The following is a 26,793-nucleotide window of genomic DNA, read 5'->3' on the forward strand; positions in this document are numbered from 1 at the left end:
ATTTTTCGTTCATGGTAATGGTGTTATGATATTATTGTATACCAAGTCAGTGGCTGTCACCCACTGTATGTATGCTTAAATAGGAAGAATTGTGGCATAAACAAAAAACCTAAAACTGGCTTTTGACATGTTAAGGATTGTTTATGTGTATACAAAGTGTCGTGTTGAATGGATGTGACAAGTCAACCCTGTCTCATAGAAATCATGTTTATATACAACTAATTTGCAAACGCAAATACATTTTGAGGAAAACATAATGCCATCCGGATTATGTTTTCTATCAACAAAATGAGGAAATGTTGTTTAATTAACAAATCTGGTAAGTCACAGAAATGTTGATACTGAATGTATCCATAAGATGATAACCGTTTCATTTGTTTTTCAACAAAATATCAGAGCGCACAAAATCCACTTCAGCATTATTAATCTTTTTATTGTTTGCCACTTGCTGTACTTGTGGCCTGTACTACAAAGGGAGTTCAGCCTACTCAGAGTTAACTCAGGGTTATCAAGCAAGATGTTGGTTAGTTGAGTCTGTGTAAACCCGGTGTTAACCTAATTGGAGTCGGTGCGCGTTTGCAAACAAGGGGCATGTTCGGCAATGTAGGCAGATTTCTCACAACCGCGCATGCTTTGTATTTCTCCAGAAGAATGCTGCAAAAATATATTATCGTGGCAGCTGACAAAGCCAGGATGTAAAAAAATGAATAGGCCTATTCTCTGATATTATAGTCACACATTTCTGAGAGAAACTTCACTTTGCAAGGTTGCAACATCACACACACACACACACACACACACACACACGTCTGCCGTGTTGGGAAATTATATTAGACTTCACAATCGGATTTAGCAGTGAGGAAATAGGTGAGTTTATCCCTCAACTATATTATCATGCACTTTAGAGACTTTGCCGTGAGTTGGGCGTATTCAGAAGAAAACACCAGAGTGATTTAAATTTTTTGTGACATTAATTTCAAGGAATTTCTGATTTATATTCTTGTAAATTTGACACTTTCATCTAGGATTTTTTTTTTTCTCGGTTTGTTAACCCTCACCCTGATTCCGTATTTTTTGGACACGTAAAACAGTCAATCTAAATATGTGAAAACACTTAGGATAATTCAATTATAGCCTACAGATGGGCTACATCAAAGAAACAGACCCGTTAATTAATTAAGATCTCCTCCCTGAAATCACGAGGCTGCAGTGCTCGCTGTATGAACATAGCCTAATGCTGATATGTTTCTTAATTTAATTTCAGCTGCAACCGCAGTGGAACAAGTCAGGATGGAATCTAAAAATATTTTATCAAGTGGTGTGTATTAATATCCATCTTCTCATCGTTAACACTGAGTACAGGTGTGGTGTGTAGATCACTTATACAGGGTAACCTCGAGTTAACCACGGACAAAACCTGCTTGGAGCAGTTTAGGGATGAAGCATAAATTGCCAAGGCAACCGACCTCGGGTAACCCCCAAACCACCTTTCATAGTATGGGTTAATCAGGAAGTTACATCCGATGTCAAGAAGTTACTCCTGAAGTTACCTGGATAAGCCAGTTACATCGCTTTGTAGTACAGGCCACTAGTTAGTTGAAAAATTATGATCTTGGTTTAATACAGTAAAAGCTCACACCTAAGGGGTCGGGGCGTGCCATAAAAAAATGATAAATCTATGAAATATAGTAGAAAATAAATTAGAAAATATAAAGAGGAGTAAATTTAATATAAAATAAATGCAGAAATATAAAGTGGAGTAAAATAAATATTAAATACAAAATAAGAAAGAATAATTATAAGCATACCTTTAGTAGAAGATATACTTTATTAATCCTGCGAGGGGAAATTTATGTGTATCTATTAATTTGTAAAAATATAAATGTATTTATATTTTGCATACAAATTATGTATTTCTTCTACATTTATTTAAAAATATTTAATGTTATTTATTTATGTATGTATTATGTATCCATCTTATTTTTCCTTATGCTTTTCTCAATTGCTTTTTCTTTTCCATGTTGTTTTTGCTTTTCCCTACTGCTTTTGCTATTTACTGAAGGGCCAAACTGTCTATCAACTGGCTTTGAACAGGCCTTCCTGCCCATGTTGAGTAGTCAGTTCCTGCAGACAGAAGTGATGCAACTTGCTCATGCGCCACGTGAACGTTGTAGTGGTGTCGCTACCCGATTTGTATATCCTGTACTGAGCAAGTGCAACTCTCAAAAGTGATGAAAAGGAAGAGAGATAGACATAAACTAATATATTTAGTTTACAAATTTTGTCATATCAAATTATTTTGGGATTGTTCCCTAATAAAATGTTGCACCTCATCCACTCAAAAACATAATGCAATCCAGGCAGTGATTCCTTTTACGTCACCGCAACATAAATTTAGTTATATACTGTATAAAGGTAGCAGTGGGCTATTAGTGAAAAACAAGATGAGTTTTGTGAACGACTTCTTTTAAATGATGGAGTGCAAAAGATGCAAGAAAAAACTTCTATGCTGTCCCTTTACATTACATAGAGTGGAGTTTGAAATAAGTTTTTTCAGTCAGGTTGCCTAGAGCGCTCATCTGTTTTCATCCTTGACACACTTGCGCCAACTCAAAATACTCTCAAGTCTAAATTGAGGCTGCAAAGTAGATACCTCTTAAAGATTAGTCAGATCAGTTACAAAGAACTGTTGTTTCAACAACACTGTAATGATTTACTTCTACATTTAATTAGATCTGCTGTTATGTTGGTCCATTCAGAATTCATTAAATGCTGTTTACATGAAATATACTGTAGATGTAACACAGACTTGGTTACATATGTATCTACATTTTTATTGGATTAACATTAATTTGGGCAAACTTTAATTTAGCCTCAGTGCTTAAACATATTTTTTAATCATAAAAAGAATGGAATCTATCCTTACTCTGGGAGCACAATTACTGTACATATTGTAGTACCAAAACTTTACTTTTTACTACTGACTTCAACGCTGAAAATAAAGGTCCTACAAATTCTGTATAAGACAAAAACAAACCAAAATGTACAATGTGAAAGCTGCCAGTGGGTAGAAGAAACAGTCTGTACTAGAGTCAGTGTTGAGAATATGAGATGTCAACGAGTTCAAGTCCAGGTTATGTAATATCTTGTTGCCTTGAACGTACCTTAGACTCAACAGTGGTACTTGTGTTAGACGTTGTGCTTCAGTCCCTTTATCTGAAGTTGAATTGGATTGAATCGGATTGTGAAACTTTTGAGTTGATTTACATTAGCTGATGCACACTGTTATCTGGAGCTCTACCCAGATGCAGTTTGAGAGTAAGCCACTTCAAAACTAAACAATATGATGCGACTCTTCCTCCTGTGTTGCACTGAGATAATATTAGTTTGAAAAAAGTATTTCAGTCCATCAAAAAATGAAGGTAAAGCATTTAATTTTGCAGTTGTTGCCATTAAATGAATGACAGCTTTATAATGGATACTGTGCAAACATTTTAAGTTACTTTAAAAAGAGAGTTATTGTATGTGAAGCACATTTTCAAAAGATTCACAAGTTTTAACTTTATATAAACTGTTTACCACCATACCTCCAAATTATCTCTGTGAGCTGCCCTTCTCTTCCAAATACTTCATCCAACCCTTTCATATCTGAAATGTTTTTTTCATAACTCACAAATCTTGGAAATTGGACTCAAATGTCGTTCATGAATGAACCATGAACTGAACTTAAATATTTTAAAAGTAGCATCCACACCCTGCCATGCAATCAAGTACATTTCTTTTGTATTAACAGGACTTAATATAGGCTTTAATCAGCCTTTCAAAACAATGTCAAAGCATATAAAACTACATTTAGTCATACACAAATATTGTTGAAAACTCTAACAGCTTACCCTGTTCAGCACTCTGGGGGACTAAAGCATATCCCAGCATGCAGTGGTTGAGAGGTGAGATCTGCCCTGGACAAACTTAAGACCTTTCTGATGTGGGCCCACATAGCTAACCACTGACGCACTGTGCTGTTTAAAAAACCTCTAATCCAACCTAAAACTTTTTCCCTGAAGAAAATTTATGAGATGTCGTAACAAACCAAGGCTGTTGTCGTAGCAGCTGTTTCTGTCTGCGAGACTCTTTCTCATTGTGAGTGTCGCAGTTCATTTTTCACACGTTGTCAGGAAGGCAGCTATTTATCGCTTTCATTGTGAAACACGTATACGTATTGTATAAAAACGTAAACAAGCATGTCACAAAAAGATGAACAATGCTTCTCCTTCTGAATAAAAGGACAGGAGGAAACAATAGACGAGGAGTTGCAGTTACACACATGAATGCAACTGGCTGTTGTTGTTTCATATATTTCAGCTGAGGACCAATCGATGAAAGCGTACAATCCCATTTTGGCATATTCTTTTACAGTTGTGATGCACCAATATGCTTGTTTTGGAGATAATGTGAGACTTGTATATTTTGTAGACGAATACTGGTAGTTCCTCATAGCCTAGTACTGACAAGTGTCAACTAAAGTAATAACATTTTTGAGAGCAGTCCTTCATTGATGATAAAGAGTGTATAAAGTTTGACTTGGATCACTTTGATCACGTTGATATAAGCCTCCGTTTAAATGTTTTTTATTGTACTATGTTGTGCTAGGTAAATATTAATTTGTTCTCGTAGAGCTGCTTGCTTTAACATGTGTGATCACATTTGCCACCATTGTTTTTTTATTCTAGTAGGTAAACGTGACTTGTTTGTGTGCATTTCTATCAGTAGTTACTAGCATGTAACTGTAACTAGCCAGGAAACTGATTGTGCATCAGTGCTGTTGCTATGGTTACCTGCAGGTTAACATCAGTTTCATCAGATTCACAGCTTCTATAAACTTTCAACCTTCTTCAACAACAAAAAAAAAAACAGAAATAGAATTTTTTATGTAATTAAATTTTAATTTGATCTTAGCTGTTGCTCGACCCCTTTTGCCTCGAAATGAGTCGATAACCTGGTACTTCTTACCATGACTCCACAAACCAAGTGGTTAGTCGGGGGTATTAGTTTAGAGATGCCTCTAGGGCTGTACCAAAATGTCATTATTTGTACATTTGAAACTTCTATTGAGGTTATTATAAAAAATAATTAAATCCTTATTTTCAATAAGGTGAGTTAGTCTTTTTTGTTAAGCACAGGCAGAACGTGTGCATAGCTCAGCCCTACCCTCGGTCCAACAGACACACTGACAGAGAGCAGAGGAGAGAGACAGAGACAGCGATGTAACCTAGTGGTCGCTGAGTCCAGACCTCACATTCTGCACTCTGCTGAATGAATATTCATTTAACAAAAGCTGCACAGCATTTGAATGTTGATTTAGAATTCGAATGTCCATGTTATGAATGGAGCTTTGGCGTTATGAATTCCTCCTTGTTTGGAGGGATAAAGAGACCAGGGCTAAGTTCTGGGGGGGAAGTTCTTCACTATAGTTACAAGGATGTTGAAATTATAGAATGGATCTCATTTGAGTTTGGATGTAAAAGTGGTTTTGAATTAGATTATTTTTATGTGAAAGACTGTGGGGACTAAACAATTGGAAAGAATCCTTTCAGCTAGATAATTTCTTTGTGGAAATTTTTGTCTGTCTGCCATTGCAAGATTGCAAATTCCTTGAGGGACAGACTATGCTGTTAATACCTTTATTACTTCTCATTAAAACTTTTGGTTCTTTAGCTCGATCAGCACAGAACATGTATATAGAAATGAGACTCTGAAACAAATTATAGTTATCACAATATGATCCAAAGCATAGACATACAAAAGCTTTTCAACACCTGAGATAATATAAAAATTTCTCTTCCAGTCTTCGGCCATGTAATGTAATATGAAAGATGGGCAGAAAGCAGAGAGGAGTGGAGGCCAACGTCTCATCACCTGGTCACTCACACCGGCAGACAGACAGAGCGCTGGCCGTCTGTCCACTCGTCTGATTTCCATCCCCGTGGCACACCGGGTAATAGAGATCAGTAATTGGGTGCTATAAATCCTGGCCGAGGACAAGGTGGGTCAGAACAGGCTGATTACTTAGGCATTACAGTCAATCTAAGCAAGTCCTTGAATTGAAAGATTTGGTGAGGTGGATTCTCATTATCAGCCTCGGTGCATGTATGCATTTGTGTGAAAGAGTAAGGGCCAAGGTCCCCTTCCCATCGCCTGTTGTAGGATGACATTACGCAGTGCTCCAATGCCCTCAACCGTGCAGACTCGTAAATATCACAACAAATTTATTTTCCTCATCCCTCACAGTTTTATAAGAATGTTTTCAGAGTCGTCAGAGAGCGGTCGGAGGGCCCGTCTGGAGTTTTAAGAGCTCTCCGACCGAACGGCTCCTCAGTGCATTAGGGACCTCTGTCTGGGTGACACATTCACGGCAGATTCGATGTTAGACCACAGGAAGGTTTTCGGTTTCAATCTGCAACAGGCGTGCAACCAGGACTCTGACTCTCGCCATCTGCTGTCATCATCCCCCAGCTGCAGTTTCCCAGAGTAGTGTTTATATTTCAGTGTAGCCAAAACAAGCTCTGAAGGTGATTAGCCCCGTCATTTAACATGAAGCAGATTGATGGCTATACGGTGAATGCACCTTTCTGTTATTTTTCATCTCGGGGCCTATGAGCTAAATCCATTTTAAGCTTCTCAGTAAGAAAAGGAGTCTATGGAAGGTGAATTAGAGTGTAAAGCCGATAGTCTTTCTCTCAGCATTCTCTCCAGCTGAGGGTGTGACTTACTGGATTATGGGAACAGTAGTTTCTGCTCCAACCCCCTTAAGTTATCTGATGTGGCTTTTATATTCCTGCCTATTTTGATACAGTTTTGTTTTTTTTTTTATCGAGAGCGCATCGGCACATTCTAACTGTGACTTTCTTCATCACAAGTTATGCTGCTCCTTTGTGCCATCAGTCCCCCCCAAAAGTCTTTGATTCACAGTCTTCAAAGTCATTTGTCTGAAGAAATAAAATCAGCAGAAGCCTGAAAATGTAAAATCATGCTATGAATAGTGATGTGGCTAGGAACCAAAATATGGGCTAAATGAGCAAATGTGATCAATTATCTCAGTAAACATTTAGAGCTGTAGAAAAATATAAGCAAGAGAAAAAGATATATGACAAATTTATGCTGTGGCATCAGTGCAAACCCCTGCAGTGTGAAGTGTTCCCACTCAGAAAAGCACTCATGCTACCATCATCCCTCGACTCCTATAACAGCATGCTACTTCACTTAGCAGCCTCCATTTGGGATACAGCACAAACACTGTTTTAGCGCTTTTATCTTAATGCACTGCAACACTCTGCAGCACTAAAGGCATGATTATTGTACAGAGATAGGAGCGGCGTGCATTTAAGCAAGACATATTTAGACAGGAACTTAGCACCAACCCAACCACTCAAGGGCAGATGATTTTGTGATTCTCATTGCTCATTCGGTTCATTTTGTTAAATGGACTCTTTCCATATATTTTAATATAACACTAATTCCTTGCATCGTTATCCCAGTTTAAACCATAATATCCTACTGAGTGTGTTTACTGTTTTGGAGAGCAATTTATTTGCCAGATAGCAGACTGTTGTCACTTTAACCATCTGCTGGCTGGTTCAGCTGTGAAATACTCCTCAAGGAAAAAAAGCAGCTGAAGGTTAGGGGGATCACCATGAGGTTGGGTTCCTTATTTCCATTTTTGTGATGGGAGCTGAGCGGCATATGGCTGCTGTCGGCTTTGTGGTGAAACCAGGTGTGGAGGTGAGCCTCAGCAAAGCTTTGCTGCCACACCCATCTAAAAGCATCTTCAACATGGAGGATAAAACGTCCGTCACCCCCAGCTCGGATCATGCTTAGACCCAATGTGACAGTGAGGCTTGTTCTCACACTTTCAGAGGCCACTGATTTAATAGAGGCACGGTGTCAGCGCTGACCTCATCCACTGATGTCTTCACAGCTAATGCCCTAACATGTGACATTGACACTCAGCAAGACAAACAGTAAAAGACGGAGATGGATTGGCAGAGAGACTCATATATCTCTCTGGATGGAGGAGAGTGACGGACAATAGACAGCAGTGACAAGAGGAGACAACAAAATCAAGCACGACATACTTTATTTAGTGACGTCTCATAGTAATGTTACATGACATTATTTCATGTTACTGCAATGTGGACATGCATGTTCTGAGCAAGTATAGTAGCTATTAGTATAGTGCAGTAGGGCGTTCTTGCTATGCAAAGTAATGAGCATGTGTTCTGGTCATTTCATGTTATCTTATGCACGCTTAGTATTGCAAAGAAAAAGTTCTAAAAATTTATTCAAATTAAAGCTAAAAACACTTAAAATCAAGCCATTTAAAACTAAATTACATCAAAATGGTCTGAAACAAGATAAACGTTGTAAAAACTTGGAGGTTTGGCTTTAAAGTTCATTTATTTGAACATTAAATGAAATGCAATGACATACCATATACCATAGACCTCCAACCAAGCATAAGTTTACTTCAGGAGCTATCAGTTTTGATCGGAGGACCAATACTGTCCATCGTAAACAATGCAGTCTCCCCTCTCTGAGGTTTGCCCAAAATACAGATTACATTTCTAACATTTGCTGCTAAATTACAACCATACAAGCCTGTAGTATGACACTCTCCACCTACAGTCAAAGAAGAGATTAGCCGTCGCACCTGGCCACATGCACCAGCACGCCCTTAATGATGAGACTGAAAATATACCATCGTTTGGTTTTTGTTTTCCGCCCTCGTCAGTATTGGTTATCATTGCAGGAATGTTCTTTGCAAGGGTTGTAACACCAAAACTTTTTAAACTTTTATATTGAAAGAAAAAAAAAAATAGCTCTGAAAAAAGTAGCAGCCAAAGAGAAAGGAAAGGTCCAGTCCATTTTCATACAGAATGGATGTCCTTCAGAAAGTCAGAGTGTTCAGAAAGGCTGCATACAGATTGAAGAACTACCAAAATAACTTATCAGCTGCTTTTGTGCTACTGATTTACTATTTAGTAATAAAAGCAGCTTGTATTGTTAACCTTCTTCTGAATTGTTCTCTTCTGGGTCTAGGTTTTTCAACTTAAACCACAGTTCTTTGTGCTTATTAATTAAAAGTATCATTGTCAGCATCAGCAATAACCTATCCTGGTATTACTCAGTATGAGATAACAATTAAAATTTATGGTATCAGCTATCCCATGTCTGATAGCAGTATCGCGGCTCATATGTCCAAAAGTACAATTTTGTCTTTTGCAACAGCCATGTCATAGACTTGAACTTAAAGGAAAACCCAGAGATCTGTTCAAAGTGGGAGATAGTCAACATTACCAGAGCTGGCAAAAAGCAGTTAGCCAACAGACTGTAACATCATGCTTCAATAAAGCTGCTGTGGTCAGAGCAGTCAGCAGAATACAAGATAGAAGAGCAGCTTGTTTAATCAGGGATGTTTACGAGATTATGTGAAATAATCAGCCTTCAAAAGGTGCTGGGACATGCTGGACCCAAATTAAAAAATCCCCAGTCCTGTTTCTTGTTGCCATTTTCCTCCAAATTGAGCTAAAATAGGTTTTTAAAGTAAATTATAATTGAAATAAGGGAAAATAAAACTGATCTGAAACTAACATCAAATTCTGAAGGGAAGTAGAACTGATTTGAAAATGTGGAACCAAGGTAACCTTGATGTGATTCTTCTCCTTGCTACGCTATGGTGTGTTTTATTATGTTTGTGTTCTATTATACTCCATGTTCATACATAGCTGAACTCTGCTTAATGGACTAACCTGCCAAACCCACAGCAGCACAAACACAAAGGACCTGCTCTGTTTTTAAAATGATTGAGCCATGACTTGTCAGCAAGAATCTACTTTCGCCCTTGAATACTAAATACACTATGTTTATGCAAAGTCACGTACACATTCCCAAAGGATCTTAGGCTGGATTTCCAAACTCTTAAAAACAAATCTTAACATGTTGTCAGCATAACAATGTCAATAAAATGACACTTCACTTTCTGTGTCAGTGAGGTATTTTTTATTCCCCCAAAAGGAATTGCTTCATTAGACCCCCTCCCCCCAGCTCTCCACATTATCTAAATCTGTGACACATTTTCTACAATCAGTCTGACAGCTGCCCTGAAACAAATTAAAATGTATGAACTGAAAATGCAAATGAAATCCAACTCATTTCAAAAAGTTTTCTGTTGTTTAAATGTTTTCTGTAATCATTGTTCACGCTGTGTAGGGCAACCCCAGAGGCATATTTTATTAATATTTAAAACTCTATTTTTATAGGCGAGTTTCTGGAATAAAAGTTGCATAAAAGTTTGAAAAATTGCCTGTTCAGAGTTGAGTGCCTTACTTTTCTATTAGTTGGTAATTGCTGGAGACAGTTTTCTTTTCCTTCTGAGGTCTGTAACTTATTAAAATGAAGTTCTATAGTATAGTACTAGTAAATGTAGTTTTATGTGTGCTCTGACTGGTATGTTTGAAAACACATGATGTGCAAATACATGATGCATCTTATTTAAAACGATTAAATAAGACGCATCATGTATTTACACATCATGAGACTCATGAGACTTTTGCATCAGTGCATTAGGTAAGGTTATATCAATCATGGAGGTTTTACTTACTGTATTTACTTAATTACTTACTGTAAATGAAGAAAATTCAGATAAACCTCTCAGCATCACTTGGGTAGTGGCATCGCACGCATTTAATGTACTGCTGATTGTAAAAATTTGGTGATAAAGAACTGGTTATCTGCATACTCATGACCTTTCATACTTTTAGTAAGGTAAGTCATTGTTGGGGAGCAATGCCGAAAAATGCAGCGCCAACAGACTGCACCACATTCAAGGTTATTACTGTGAAAATTGCTAGAATACCTTATAACACAATTTAATTATTCATATGATAATATAATAATTATAATTACTCAGCCTAATTTTGCTGAATCACATCGTTTCCGTGTGGTCAGGTAGTGGTTCACAGCCGAAGGAACGGGGACCACAGTGAGTTATTTGTAACATGCAAGTCACAGAAGTGAGCTATGGTGTCTGTCAAGTAAAACATGTTGCAGGTCTACATTTGCAGTCATGCATGAAATCTTGCCATGTCTTGAGCTACGAAAAACTTCAGTTCACAGAGAAAGTACACTTTGAGGCAGTTCACAAGCCATGTTGCAACTTTTTTGGGTTTGTGTAACCGTGCACATGTGTAATAGCTTAACTTTAGTACTATTGTAGTGATTTAGTATTGCTCAAGTTAAGGAGCTCACAAAAGACAAATTTTTTAAAAAGCAGCCAAAATGGATGCAGCAAATGCCGAGAATCCCTGACTTTCAGTCCCTGTTATGGGGCAAGTTCCAGAAACAGTGGATCCTACACTTCCCATAATGCATGTTAATAGCGTCACTTTGTTACACTCTCCATGCCCCCTGTTCGTAACAGACGCTTTCTGTTGTAACCATAGACTGTATATAAAAACATTGTAGTCTCTAAACCCAAACCAAGATTACCCAGATGATATCATGAGGGTTTATAACCTCCTCCAGAACCACAGACATACTGTGTAATGCATTACCATATATTATTGCTTTCACAGAGTGGTACTCCACATGATGAGAAAACTGATCTTGACGTGTAAAATCAGTGGAGTGCCTTTTCAAGTTGCTCAAATGTGATAATTGGTGCAAAAAAAATTAAATAGGAAAAAAAAAAGATCATTGGAGATTTTGTTGTAACATAGCTGTGTGTTCATACTGATAGTAAGCTACTCGAAGATGTATTGTTTTGAACTGATTTAACATGATAATAAATTAAACTTGAGGCTTTTTCCCTGAACCTGGGATAAAAGTCAGGTGCCCAACTATCATCTGTATAAAGCATTATATACTGCCCTGTGTAAATCCACGTGTCAACATCTAATCAGCCCAATTTGGAAATGAAATGAAGGGAAGACAAGGAGAGAAAAAGAAAGCCAATGGAAAATGTAGCTGAGGGAGGGAGTGGGGGGAGAGTCACCGCCGCCCACCATTGCCTGGCCCTGACACCTTGTGAAGAGTGCTCATTCATCACGCGGCGCAGGGCCTGAGCCTCCGTAAATCACTGTGGATAAAGGACGTGCCATAAAGAATGGAATTGTGAAGGTAAGGGTTTTAAATCCCCCTAGATGATCCGAGATAAACACGGAGAGACTTTTGACAGTCCCTCGTTACCGCCACGAGCGAGAGGAGCTGTCACCACTCCCTCCTTGCCTTTCATCTCTTGGTAACAGTCTGGCTGCTAATATCCTCAATTATCTCTGCAATATGTTGCTGGGAAAAAGGGAAAGTTCCGAGGAGGCATTCACACAATTTAAAAGTTTTAATTTGACAGCTTGTGGTGTAATGATGAGGGTAGAGGGGCCTGCAGCCCACACTGAGTGTGTGACAAGTGATTGGGCCGGACTGAGAACGGTTTGTGGATGTCAAGACTTTCTGGATCAGATGTCAGGAAGCTAAATAGATGTTTCACAGATTGATGTGGAATAAAGCCCCTAGTTCCTAATTGTGATTGGCAGCGGCATTTCATACTGGCCTGGTAGGAAAGCAAATATTTGTTTCAATTCCTTCCTCTGAATTCGTTTATACAACGAAATTAAATAAATTAAATTAATCGATCTCTAGATGATACTTTAACTGTCTTGTGTGAGGTCTTTAACTCCTCATGACATTTTGCTCCCTGTCATTTGAAGCCACTACTGTTCCTAAATCCATCCCAACATGCAGGAGAGAGAACAGAGAGCATTTACATAGACAGAGCAGCCGTCCGTCTGATAATGACGGCTAAGTCGCAGTGCATGATGGAGACACAAAGGGCATGAGACTGTCGCATGAAGGTTGACTCTCAGGAAATATCCTCACAACTAGCTGGGCAGGTAATTGTCTTTTTCCCTTCTTTCTTCCTGTCCTGATATATATACATAGCTTCAACTTGGAGGATAAACCAATCGATCATTCCAAGTGTCTCAAGTAATAAGTGAAAGTGATAAATCACGGCTTTGCGCTCAGGTTTATGAAATATTGTCCGTCCTGCAGGTGTGGATGCATTATCTAGCAGTCAGTGTTCCTGGGCTTAGGTGCTGGTGTCAGAGCACGTAGGCAGAACTGTGCTGCGACTAATAGGAGGATCCGCCTACGGTGGAAGTGCCTACTCCATCAAGGGCTTTGTGCTGCAGTGCAATTAGTACACAAAATATTAACATAAGGATCAGACGTGGTGTTTCCAGCGGGGCGCAACTTAAAAGTTCAAGGTAGTTCACATTGGCGTAGTTGTGATCTTTTTTTACTGGAGTAATTGCCTCAGGTTCATTCAGCTTGAATCAGTATAAGGTGAAGTCGGTAGCCTCAGTGGCATAATGACAGAGTACACACTTTCGTGCTCACATTAACAGCTTTTTCTTGATAGATAAAAGTCCCAAATAATGGCTTCTGTGATGGAGTGAAACCAGGATAACAAATTGGCCCTTTGTGATAACAACCCCCCTGTGAGCTTGCCGGGTGTGAGAGATAGACAGACAGCTTTGAGGAGAGTCAGGTCTGTAGCAGCTTTGCGCCAGGGGAAAAGCTCCATGCCCTACAGAAGGATGGATAGTGTAGATTTGTAATGGTTCCTCTGCTTTTGACAAAGTAACCCAACCTGCAACTTTCATCCTCATTGGCCGAGTGAAAGGGCATTGGCAGAGGAGCTGGCCTGAGATAAGTAAGGTCTGTCACTCTGGCTGGTACATTATAGATTGCAGCCACCTCAATCATGTGCATGAGACAAGCAAGCTGTCTCCTGTGACAACCTCCGTTTGACTTGACATGCAAAAAAAACAAATTGATACAAAACGGAGGAGGGACTGAAAAGAATGCGGGCTGAACAGATGTGGGAGGTGATGTCTTCCTCCACAGTTTTTATTTAACATTGCATAATGCAAGACTTACATTGCATTATAATGCTGTACACACTTCTTCTAAAAAAAAAAAGGTAGGACTGCGGGACAGAATGATGTCCAACACCAATTAATTAAAACTCATGTGATTTATTTGTCCAAATTTAGAACGAGTGGTATTTGTGCTCAATGTGCAGGAAATGTATCATAATTTAAGACTTTCCCTAACTACTGTGGGCAAATGCTAAAAGTTGAGGTTATTTAAAGGTTTCATTCAAGTCTCCCCACCTTCCATCCAACCAAGGCGTTGATCCACTGAATATGCAGTCAACTGGACCAAGGTAATGAAAGGGACGTTATCTCTGTGTATCACGTGGTGCTGCCAAAGGGTCAGTACACCCAAAACACAAAAATGTACCCTAATGATCCCCAGCCATGTAAATAGATTTGATTTGATTTGTTTAGATTTTGAGATATGGCATGCCACCCCCCCAAAAAAGGAAGGCAAATAAAATTTACATATAAAAAAAAAAAATCAACAACAGTGTGTTTTCCCAGAAACAATATACTGGAAATTCAGGATAATAACAGACCTTTCATGAATAGTTTAGCAGCTTTAACAGTTTTTGTTGTGACTGTTTAAGTTCCAAAAAACTTATTTCAGACTTTGTTGAGGACCTCAAACCAAATGCCACCAACTCCATTGTGTTGGGGGGGGCTAGGTATCTCAAAAATCTCAAATCAGTGATTTGGGTGAACTAACCCTTTTAATGCACACAGTCATACTCAAGCCACACAGGTGTTTTCACTTTTTGGCTCATTAGACTTTTTCCTCTGGCTGTGTGAGCGTGTACAGGCTGCAATTGATTGACATCTCAGTGAATCTTTTGTTTGCAGCACCTGTTTCACCACATTGACTCTGATTTACAGGGCCTTTTGCAACCTATACTATACAATCAGTAATAATTAATACAAAAGCAAGGAATCTTATCAGCTTGTAAGAATTCTTCCATTTCTGCAGTTCAGTACCATCAATGGACATTTTCTGTGTTGCTGAAAATGGGGAAGAATCTTCTTCTGTTACATGTAATGCAAAAGAGATTACGCAACCTCGGCTGTGTGTTTTATGTGGGTGTTGCCATGGACGAGTACAGTACTTTGTTGATCAAAGTCACTCTGAAATAGCTGAGATATTTGACAGAGGAGTTGGGCTGAGGAGATAGATGTTTCCTTTTAACCCACACTCCTCCCGAGTCTGTTCTCGCTCTGGATAAGCCTTTGACTTTTTGTTCTTGTTTTGACCGTATGCACAACACAAATCTCTTGTTATTGTAAACCAAAAGCCAGGTATTAGCTCTTTGGCAAAGTCTCAGACAAGGGTATTAATCACATGACCACAGTTCACTGAACTCTGCCTTGAAATATGAGACTCATTTCTCCTTCCTGGATAATCAACTTAGGAAAAAAATCTGATATTTCACCTTGAAATGCTTCATAACTTGCTTGCGGGGATTTTAAACTTGTCATGCTCATGCCTGATTATACTAGACTGAAAACTATGAAATAAAAGCTGTGATTCTGCAGCACAGCTTCTCTTAACACATGCGCACCACTCTGTGTATGCCAACAACCAAATTAATAAATCTACATGAAGGCTCATTAATTGTAGTGTAGTTGTCCTACTTTTAGAGCTGACAGCAGATGCGACATTTTGCAAACACTGTATTTCGGTCATTTTTTTTTTTTTTTTTTCTTTTTAATTAAATTTTTTGTAGCACAAAAGACAAATAAAAATATATAAAAAATATGAATTATGCAGGAGAGGTAAGAAACCCCAAGGGCTTATAGTGAAACCTCCCCTTTGGAATTTCAGTTGATATTATATGAAATTATTACAGAAAAAATAATGACAGTAATGATAAATGATTAAATAAAACATACACAACACAGACACTTAACTTTTAACCATGACATAAGTATTTTTTCATGTTTGACTTAAATACTGACAGTGATGGACAGGTTTTGATATAGAGGGCAATAGTATTCCAAATTTATGGACTTCTGTATTTTATGGAATATTGTAGAGTTGTATGATAATAAGGGAGATGAATATTCTTTGCTTGTCAGGTTGGATATGAATGGACATCAGAGTTAGTTAAAAACCAGTTATGAAATACTCTTGGTAGGCTAGATTTTAAACCATACACTTACATGTTTAATAGATATTGATGTTGAAAATGGATAAAATATTTAATTTCTTGAACAGAGCAGCTGATGGTTCATATCGATTGTTATTTTTTTTTTTTTTTGCAGAGAAGAAGGATAATTACTGGCCCAAACAATGTTATAGTATGATATATATGTGGATACAATAAACTATAATAAAGAGTTAAAAGACACGACTGATTTTGCCTACTAAATGGACCATGGACAGATTTATCAGACCATCTTTTTTTCAGGAGCATCAATCAGTGACTCACCCTGTGGGATAACTTTAGAGGGTACATGGGGAAAAGATGGGAGAGAGCCCTGTGCCTTTTTTGTGCATATGGCTATAGTACAGTACATCTCTTTAAAAACATTTAAGCTGTGGTTGTACTTACTAAGCTCAGTTGTGGCATTACCTTTCTTAGCTTAGAAGTTAGACAAGTACAACATTATGTAAGAAAGTCCTTAAAGCAACATTATGCAACTATTTTACCTTTAAATAACAGCTTCAGAATCAGTGTCCTGGTCAGAGCCGCTGTAACTCACCTCATTACGACAGTGGTGTAAAAGCGAATTGCACTCTGAAACTGAAGGAGTGGCAAGGAGCAAAAAATTAATTCTTACATAATGTTACTTTAATTTGGTTATACGTTAAAGGAGGAAACACCACAAATTTTTCATTATCACAACTGATCATTTCAGGGATATCACTGTGTCTTTGATTCTTGGTTATTTTTTATTTTTTTTGTCTTTTTAGTTTCACACACCATTTTCAATGGCACCACAGTATTTTATGCAAATGACCCACTTGCCAGATGCTGAGTTTTAACACAATAACACCCTGTTGAGCAAAAATACTGCCAAAGGACAACTTTGTTGCTAATTACGTAAACATCCAGTCTCCACTAACATCCACATAAGCTCGTCTCACTGTGCTAGCCACTACTAGCAATCCAAGCAAAACAAACATTATACAGCAATTCTTGTTGGTAACCTTTTTTAGGTTTATTGTATTTATAAATCATTTTCTGTGGTCTTTTGTGGTTTATTGCACTTGATTCCTCACACTAAGAGGCAATCCATCCAGATTAAGCTCGGGATGACCATTATCTTTATAATGAGATCTGAATCTGCATTTTGTTACTGTGGCCAAAGCTGGGACTGCATGTCAGTTGTCACTTTTGTAACCCAGTTCCAGATCTCTGAATCAACTTTAGATTTTTTTTTCCTGTGTTATATAAGTCTGGTGTTCTGCTCATTGGCTGCTGAGACAACTGAGCCAATCAGAACAATGATAGCAGGATTTAAAATGGTTAGAACAATGGTTACAAAAAATGGCATGTGGCAACATGTTTATTTGGAGTCATCGATGTTTAGATGTCAGTGGATGGAGGAGTTAAGACAGGCAGCTAGTAGTATTGTAGACATGTTAAATAATACCAGTAAGATTGAAAATCAGAGGCGTGTTTCTTAAATGACTGACGTTAACAAAGCCTCCAACAACAAATGTATTGCTTTTTTTACACACTGTCACGTGTATACACACACACACACACACACACACACACCAGTCTTACAAACAAATGCCAAACATGGCCTCCCATTTTTAAAAGTTTGGAAAACCCCAATTACTTGGAGTGACTTGAGGAAGAAAAAAATGACTATTCATGAAGGCGGTCAGATGTTAGAGGTCAAAGTGGTTCCCTGATGATTCCACGTCCTCGTGCTGAGCAAAGCCTCTTCTGTCACCTCCGCTGCTGCTCTCCTCTCAAAGAACGCTCTGCATTCAATCCTTTCAGGAGAAGCTGTGCCCTTCCTACCAACATGCTGATGTTTAATTCATTCCCGGACACCTGGGGGACGCTCATAACAACAACAGAAAAGAAACAAAGGTGGGGTGGTGGGGGACTAAATGTTTGCTTTGTATTTGCTATTGGTGGATGTGAAATGAATGAAGGGCCCGAAATCAAGACCAAGGAGACTTAAGACATTTGAGAGGGATCATCAGTGACGGGAGGCTGTGAAGACAAGCACATCCTGTTTCCTTCTGTTTTGTTTGACTTCAGCAGTGGATGAGGGCAGTGAAGATGTTGCTGGACACCTTGGCGTGCTCCCTCTTAATCAGAGGTTGATTAAGCGCACTTTCAGAGGCATGGATTAGGGGGCTCCCCTCGGACTTGGCTAAATTGGTCGTAAGGGAAAGACAGCAGAGTGTTGAGTGCTGCTGAGGGAACTTTTGATGTGTCAGTCAGAGAGTCTGGCATGGTTTACTTTTATTGACCTTCCCATCCTTGATTTGTGACAGATCCCCTGGTGCTGGGGTAGGTGGGGAAGGTTAGAAGAGATTCAGCTTTTGAAGAATTTCCAAATTCTGCTGATCTGGTAGAGCTGCCACAAGCATTCCTGCAATTCATAACAATGAAGGGCATGGAGCTTCTAAGCATTTGCAGCCTAGACGTTTTTTGAAGATTATATTTTTGTCATTTTTGCTTTATTTGACAACAACAGGTAAAGACATGTGGCAAGGGTCCTGGGGCAGATTCATATCCAGGACGTTGCACCTACATGGTGTGCATCTTAGACAACTGATCTGCCAGAAAGGCCTGGCCTAGTCAACCTTTCTTATCTGGTACCTTCCATCAGTCTTTCATTTAAATCTAAACAATGGTTTTACTCATATCATCTTGTATCCACTGTTAATGGATTAAACAAAGTACCGCTGCTCAGCTCTAAAGATATCTGCCTCCCTGTATGGACAGTGTGTTTCATTTATGGATTTATGGTTAATAATAGCCTGATGCTTTTTCCGCTGTCAGACTGGTTTGTAACCCCTTCACCGGAGGAATGGCATTATTCATGTTGCGGCGGTGGCACCGCTATTAATGTAATGAGTCAGGCTGTTAATGTGATCCCGCTTCAGACACAAAGGGGATCTCTCAACCTGAGCTCATGCTGCAGACAGGAGACCTCTGTGCCCTACATAACAACGATAGGACATGTCATCGCTGATTTATTTTGCCCTTGAACCTCCTAGTGATAGGACCATGTGGGATAGCCTTTAAAAGAAGCACCCAGAGATGAAATGAATGCTGTGTTCCAAACTATTGAAAGACGTGCACTACAGCTGAAGGCTTTTAGAGGCACTGCTGTAATCTAAAATGTGCTATTTCTCACACATAGCACAGCTCTGGTATGGGCTGATCAGATAGCTCAAGATGAATCTGACTTGACCTGTGAGCAGCAGTCACCGCCTCCTGCATTGCCGGCCATGAGAGGAATTTGCAATGGATTCTAGATAGATAGAAATCAATTCGAATTCAGCTGAGGCACCATACCTTGATAAGGCATTGCTACACCTATACACACACATTTCATAATGAATAGATAAGGATTAATGTAATTTCAAACTGTCAGTGCCTGCCAGATGGCATGTCATGAATGAGCTTATCATTGTGCCTTGATTTTATTTACATCCAAGAACTTAAACATCCTGGTTCATTTGTGTCCTATCCATAAACACAGCTCCATGGTAACCATCCATGGAGGTGCATCCTCAGAAGTGTTTTAAACAGCCTTATTAACTCAGTCCACTTGCTCATGTAATTAATGTGTGCTTACAATGCAGCTAATATCCGCTATGTAACCTGTGAAGACACACAATAATTATGTGACCGATTGAGTGACAGAGATGAGGAAAGCAAATAGAGGAGGCCTGTCCTCAGCCTCATCAGGGCGAGCAGTGTGTTGGCCCAGGTTAATAGGTATTCTCCAGGGAGGGATTAGCTGGATTTAAATAAAGTAAGGAGGGAGGCATTTGATAATAGTATAATAATGTCAAATACCCTAAAAATCATATATTGTCACGGGCCATTTACAAGTTCTTGGTCCAACACTTTATGAAGTTCCCTACGCAGGCATTAAAAAACATTAAGATCCTGTGAAAGAACACTTTATTTGAGCTGGACACTCTGTAGTACCATCCAGAAATAGCCAGCCATCTGTTTCCTGCTTTTGCACCAGCCAAAAACTGAGCTAGACAAATTCTCAAACTGACTCAGACTTGAGTGAGGAACAAAGGAGGACAAAAGTGCTGCACAGTACTGTAACTGAAAATATTGCAGGACCAAAGTCCAGACAGGTGTCTGGATCCTGAAAGTCAGCGCGGGCAGAAAAATCTTACTTTATAAGGGGAATGCCACTTGTAGTAGAGTAGACCTGTGATCGATTGGGATGTGAAGTGGCTTAGCCGTGTGTCAATAGCTTCCCCTTCTCCCTCAACCCTGTGATAAAACAGAGGCTCATGGTACTAAATCTCAGTAAGGTGTACACCTGTGAACCTGCCTGTATGATTATATTTTCATCTTATACCATGATTTACTTGATCTGCAGCTAGTTCCTCTGATCACGCAATCCAAATTGTCTAACTTTCACTCCAGCAAACTCAAGGCAGGACAGAAGACCTAGAGGAGAGGAGTTAAAGGTTGAATTGACAACAAATTAAAATGCGCTTCACAGCGCCATAGATTGAGACAAGGATTTAATTGGCTCCATATCAGGGTTAGATAGCACCGTTGTTGACTTTTGATTAGAAAAAATAAAAGAACAAGGTGACTTGATATTGTGGTGATAAGCAAAAATCCCAACCCGATCACATCAATAAATTTCTCGGGTGCACGTAGGTGGCTCACCTTGTAACCAATGACAGTGGCCGCAGTGGCTCGCTGGCAGATAGACATCAGAGGTTTTCTAGTGAGTGCGCATTGTCATACATTTATTGCTGTGTGTGCAGTGTCTGTTTTCCTTGCAATCGTTGTAGTGGTTCACAAAATACTGTTGACTTTGAGGTCAAGCATACATTTCTGGAGCATTGACGTTGGCTAATTCACAGCTTGTCACACAGCAGCTCTTCTAAATAAAGGTCACCTCTGAGCAGCACTTTATGGCTTTATATCTGTTTTATAGGCAACCGTGCACATTCACCACTGTACATTATCAGAATATGAATCACTTTTGCATGTTCTCTGCCTTCATACAAGTCTTTGTTTCAGTGGGAAGCAAGCTGTGTACTCCCAGGGTACACCATACATCAGGTCAATTTCAGTTTTTAAAGTAAAAAAAACAAAACAACCCAGGTTATTAAAGCAGTGGATCTCATTTACAGGCTAAGTAGGGAGATCTTGTGCATCTGCCTACTTCAAACATCATCAGACCAGACAGACAGACTAATATAATACTAATGTGTGTAAAGCTTACTATTGTTCCTGCATCAATAGTACACCATTGATCAAAGTTTACAGTAAACACATACACATCCCACTGCATGGTTCTGACTCGAACCGGCGACCTCGGGTAAGGAAGGCGGACACACTGACGAGGAGGCTAAAACTCGGGGAATGAGGTTTACTCACTGCACAGCCTCTCTGGCTTCCGTCACACGTGCATGGTAACTACAATATTTTAATGGTTTCTGAAAGTTTAGGTAACTTCAACTTCTTGGTCATTTCACATTTAAATATTTTGAAAAAAGCCAAAGACGACTATTGGTATCAGACCTAAAGAACTGCACTGACCTCTGTTGAGTAAATGTTGACTGTTCAGCAAATTAGTGTACTGCAGTGCCTCCTGCTGGTTAGTTAGTAGCAGTAGTGGTAGAACAGGGGATTTCCACAAGGCAAAGTAAGCCAGGTGAACAGTGGAGTGCAGTTGCCTTCTCCTATTGTAATTTTCATTTGTGAAAAGTATTTTATTACCCTTTTTTGCCTTTATGACAATAAATATAGCTGCTGTGATTTTTTTTTTAGGTAGTATTAGAACATTGATAGCTAGCATAGCTGGAAGTGGTTAGCACAATGACTGAAATGAGTTTTTGTTTCTTCCAGTTGGGTTTTACTTGTGTATTGTTTATTTTCTCATTTCTGTTTACCATTTGTGCTTTTGTTACAGTTTTACAGTATGTGACACTTCAATAAATAAGAAAGAAAAGTTACGCCTTGAGTTTATTGGAGGACTTCACACTGTTAGCTAACTGTCTAGCATTGAAAAATATGCAACTCTTTGCCAGGACAGTAAAAGAAGCCTAACCCATGGTGTAAAAAGCAAATGCATTAAGTTGGAGTACACGGTCTGTAGATGCTGTTCTCCTAGGGCTCGAAATATTGATAGTGAAGAGGAAAATGCAGAAAAAAATTGTACAAATCAGCAAGAGTCCCTTGAAAATAGCTTTCAAACCAACTATGTATTCAGTTGTTTATTCCAAGAGGCTTGTGTTGCTAAATGGGACTCTGGGTGTTTATATGATTTTGACTTTGGCCTTAATTTAATATACCACATTAGCCTGAATACAGTATAAGATTGCTTTTTTTTATTAGGATTTTTTTTTTGAAAAAGTGGAGGTCATAATATAATAAGACTCCACAGCTGTAAATCTAGCAGATGTTTTATTTGAATGTGGGAACATGACCAGGCTTTATTCAAACAGTTTCCCATCTCCAAAAAAGTCTTAATCCAAAAACAGATGTTGCAGAAGGGGAAATATTCAGGGTTGTGTTATAATATAAATAATGAATTCCAAACATTTGGAATTTTTGGAAGAATTATGAAAAACATTATGTAATTATTTTGTGTTATGCACATGGAAAACATTCCAAGAAACTTCAGGACCTCATATGTTTTAAAACCTATATTTAATTTTATTTGTGTAAAACCATTTGTTAATGTTCCTGTTGTTCTTTTATACAGTATTAAGAGTTTGTTCCCTGGAATGCCATATAGATCTGTGCATAAATCCAGTTTTTGGAGTTGCCTTATTCAAATTTTGTGTCAGAGATAAATGTTTTGATTCACAGAGGACTTCATTAATATTTGACATTCACCTATGTAAAATGTCTGACACCTTTTTGCAGCTACTGTACATGTTGATTACAGGTTGAGCCCTCTGTGGCGACACTGTGTTGACATTATGCCTCTTTGTCTAAGCTTGTTATCTTTGTGCCCCGCAGTTTGCTTCGCTTGTTCCAAAATGCCACTCTATGTGTCTTTAGTTGCGAGCATATTAGTCTCCATGGCAACTCAGTTTACCAATACTTCATTGGCGCCAAATGACCCTGTACTGTTACTTAGCTTCTCGCTGCTTTGTGTGGAAGTGTTTTCTTTTGGAGATTAAACGTTCGAAGGCAAAATGAGGTCCTGCTGGTTTTATCGCTGGGATATTGAATAAGCATATGTGGAAAATACCAAAGCGCGGTACTGTAACACATCATTTGAAAACAGATTATGATGTATTTCTGTGCTTCCAAGGAGCCTGGGGATAACAACACATGTAATGCCCGGGGTACTGCACAATTTTATCAGGTAGAAACAGGGTGTGGAAGGCAACACCAAACATATTGGACTGCTGATTCTTTATGTGATTTTTTTTATTTATTTCTTTTTTTTTTACCAAAAGAATATTCCCAACCCTTTTATACAACACATTTGACAGCAGAACATTTTGTCGGATTAGTGATGAGACATGAAAAGAATTGTTGTTTTTATGTAGCCATGCTTTGCTTCCTGTGGTTCTACCTACTTTTATGGAAAAGTATCTGCTTCAGGATTCCCTCCAGAATACTTACGCTGTGTGTCTCTCCAAAATGTCCGCAGATAATTGCTAGAAGGAAGCGCCCAGGAAGGTCAGCCAAGAATCCCGCTGTAGGTGCCGAAGTGAAATCTACAGGACTACAATTACTTGGACAGACTGAGGCAGCGGAGCAAAGTGAATGACAGGTAGGAAATAATTCATATGAATCACCTGCTGTATTATGAATAACCACCTGCTGAGAGGACATAGCACGGTCAGTTATCCACAGAATTGGTTCTGAATAGCCCTTTTTGTCATTTGTTGGTAATTGCCTTAATTCTCTTGATAATATAGTGAAATTAACCTCCGAGAACATTTCTTCCTTATGGCATTTATGAGACAAGGTTGAAGTTGACATGCCAGCAGTCACACAATTATATTTAGATTATTCTACTCCGCTGCTATTTGGCTTCCTCTTTTGATGTCGACACTTTAGAGGAGTCCTTTTCTCTGCCACTCAGAATTCATAATCTTCATTTTACCAAAACATACAGTGTTGAATCCTACACGAAGGGCTTCTTTAAGAATCTCAGGATCACGCACATCTATTTTCTATTTAGGGTACATCTGACCTTGTAGTGAAGAGACATAAAAGGCTGTCAGTCAAACCATCATGCCGTCTTTGTTTCTTTGTGGTTGTCATTCTCCAGAGGAGTCAAGCAGCCACTGACTTAAATCTAGTGATTCTACGCTTCTGGCAAAATGCTTCTCTGTCCTTCTTTCTACCAAACTCAGCGACCGCCTCAGGGTAAGGTGGAAAGAAGGTGAACAAAAAAGTTTTAGAACAGCGTTTGGCAGGTTACAGAATGTAATAAAGGCGGGTAGATGGTTAAAGAGTTGCGTTTTTTCTAATGAATCACTCCAACTTAACACTCTGACCTTTATGAGACTTTTTCTGTCAAACCAGAATAGTAAGGAACAAAGGATGATGAGTTGACACATCTGTTGTTTAAGCCGAACTGAAATTTGAATTCTCCACACTTTCTGTGTAAGGAAATCTGCAAGCTGTCTGTTCGTTTACAACATTTAAGTTTGTGTTCCACATGGAAAGAGAAGGCCAGTTAGTCTAGCTTGCTAACATTAGCAATGATTCCCACTAGATGTAACTTTTTTTTTTCAGGTTTATAAAAAAGGGATAGACTACCTAGCGTGTGTTGTCTTTCTTTCCAGATGTGCTGACAGCAAATGACTACTTTTATTTATTTAGCCCACAAATCCTACTTTGCCTCAAAGGGGCTATAAAATCTGTACATCACGCAAGATCTGTCCTCGAACGGGAAAAACTCCCCTCAAAAACCTTTTTAACAGGCAAAAAAAACCCGGAATGGACAAAAACATTTTCAGCCATTCGCCTCTTAACTATAAGAGATCCTTTAGGGTCTAAGTAATACACCGTGTCCACTCTGTCAAATCTCACAGCAATGGTACTCCTGTGGCCTCAGGACTCTGATGTTACTCCATTTAAATCCTGGAGTAACACACAGAATGTGAGTGCTGAGGTCACAGACTAACCAGTGTCAGACAATGTTAGCTCGCCAGCTGCTGGGCTGTTAGAATTGAAGCGATATCACAACCAAAGTACTAGTCACGACAAACTGTAAATCAATCTGTCTTTATTTGTTTTTATCCTTTCTTACTGTAATCTTCCCTCACTTCAGGAATATATATATATATATATATATATATATATATATATGTGTGTGTGTGTGTGTGTGTGTGTGTATCATTTTGGTTTGTGTGTTGGCCATGTGTGTCGCCTCAGATGTCTCTGCATGTTGTTGACCGCAGTGTTTAGAGGAATTTCAGACGTTTGTCCGTCTAACTACCAGCTGTCCAACTGACTCAAACCCTCAGCAGAACATCAAACATCACAGTATCTCACTGCTTGGCTTAGTTTCACACAAACAGATCAAGGGTACCACAGTGTTTTTATTCCAGTTGATATGGAAATGTCACATCATTTCAAAGAGAACTTCTGTTTTATTCATGTCTAATATCCTTTTACTTCTGTCTGCCTAATACAGACCTGCTCTAAAGAGGCTGCTTTACTGCTGGAGGTACAGTGCACTGCACATGCACTTGGTATGCTGCAGAAATCGTTGAATTTTTAAATATCCGTTAAAACTTCTGAGGGGAAATATTCCCCTTTTCTGTACTGTTCTGAGGGAATTTCTGTGTAAAGATTCAACAGCCAATTCTTCTTTCCCTGCTTTGAGACAAATATTGTGAGATTTTTTGCTACACTGATGCCTTGCAGTTTGAAGTGATGATCAGGTGAGTGGGAAATTGGTCAGGATGAAGCTGTTCACTACCTTTTTTGATAGAAGATTTTATCTGCACTTATTTAGCAGCAGAACAGATTTGTCTCTTTTGCCTTTCCCTCTCTTGTTGTGATAAGAGCTGTTCACGGCTTTCACTATGGATTTGTTATTTTAACAGATGTTATGAGAGCTCTTTGAAAATTTTTATTATATATATTTCATCTGACAAGACCATGTCTGGATGGTCTACTGTAATATTGATGATTTCAACTATTTCAAAAAATGAAATATTAATAATTTTCTTTAATAATGCCGATGACTTTATATTTAATTTATGTACTCAACCTAAATATCTATAAGCAATTAGGGCAGAGTGTGTAGTTAATTACAATAATCTATCTAGGGCTGCAAGTCACAATTATTTTCTTTATCGATTCATCTGTCCATTGTTTCCTCAAATTAACTGATGAACAATATGGTCTATGAAATGTCAGGATATGGGGAAAGTACCCATTACAATTATCTAAACCCAAGGCAATGTAATCGTGACATGACTTCAGTCAAATAATACCCCTGACAGTTTGACTGGGGTGGAGATGGTGCAGTGGAAAACGCATCCCTTTGGTGTGAGAGATATGGGTTCAACTCCACACTATGACACATCCTCCAATGTGTTCCTGAGCGAGACACTTGACCCCTAGTTGCTCAAGCTTGCTTTAGATAAAAGCGTCAGCTAAATAAATGAATGAATATGATTGCTAAT

At 38.8% G+C, this 26,793-nt stretch overlaps 1 protein-coding gene across 2 annotated transcripts in view; it reads left to right on the forward strand.

Annotated features, from left to right (window-relative positions):
- Positions 1-26,793, forward strand: part of LOC123961410 (RNA binding protein fox-1 homolog 3-like) — a 496,038-nt gene that overhangs the window by 132,668 nt on the left and 336,577 nt on the right. For both annotated transcript variants that reach the window (XM_046036780.1, XM_046036789.1), the window contains exon 5: positions 23,793-23,915. In XM_046036780.1, coding sequence (XP_045892736.1) covers positions 23,909-23,915 — 7 coding nt within the window. In that variant the 5' untranslated portion in view covers positions 23,793-23,908. The remainder of the gene's footprint in view (positions 1-23,792; positions 23,916-26,793) is intronic.

This window comes from Micropterus dolomieu, linkage group LG02 (assembly GCF_021292245.1).
Source record: "Micropterus dolomieu isolate WLL.071019.BEF.003 ecotype Adirondacks linkage group LG02, ASM2129224v1, whole genome shotgun sequence".
Lineage (NCBI taxonomy): Eukaryota > Metazoa > Chordata > Actinopteri > Centrarchiformes > Centrarchidae > Micropterus > Micropterus dolomieu.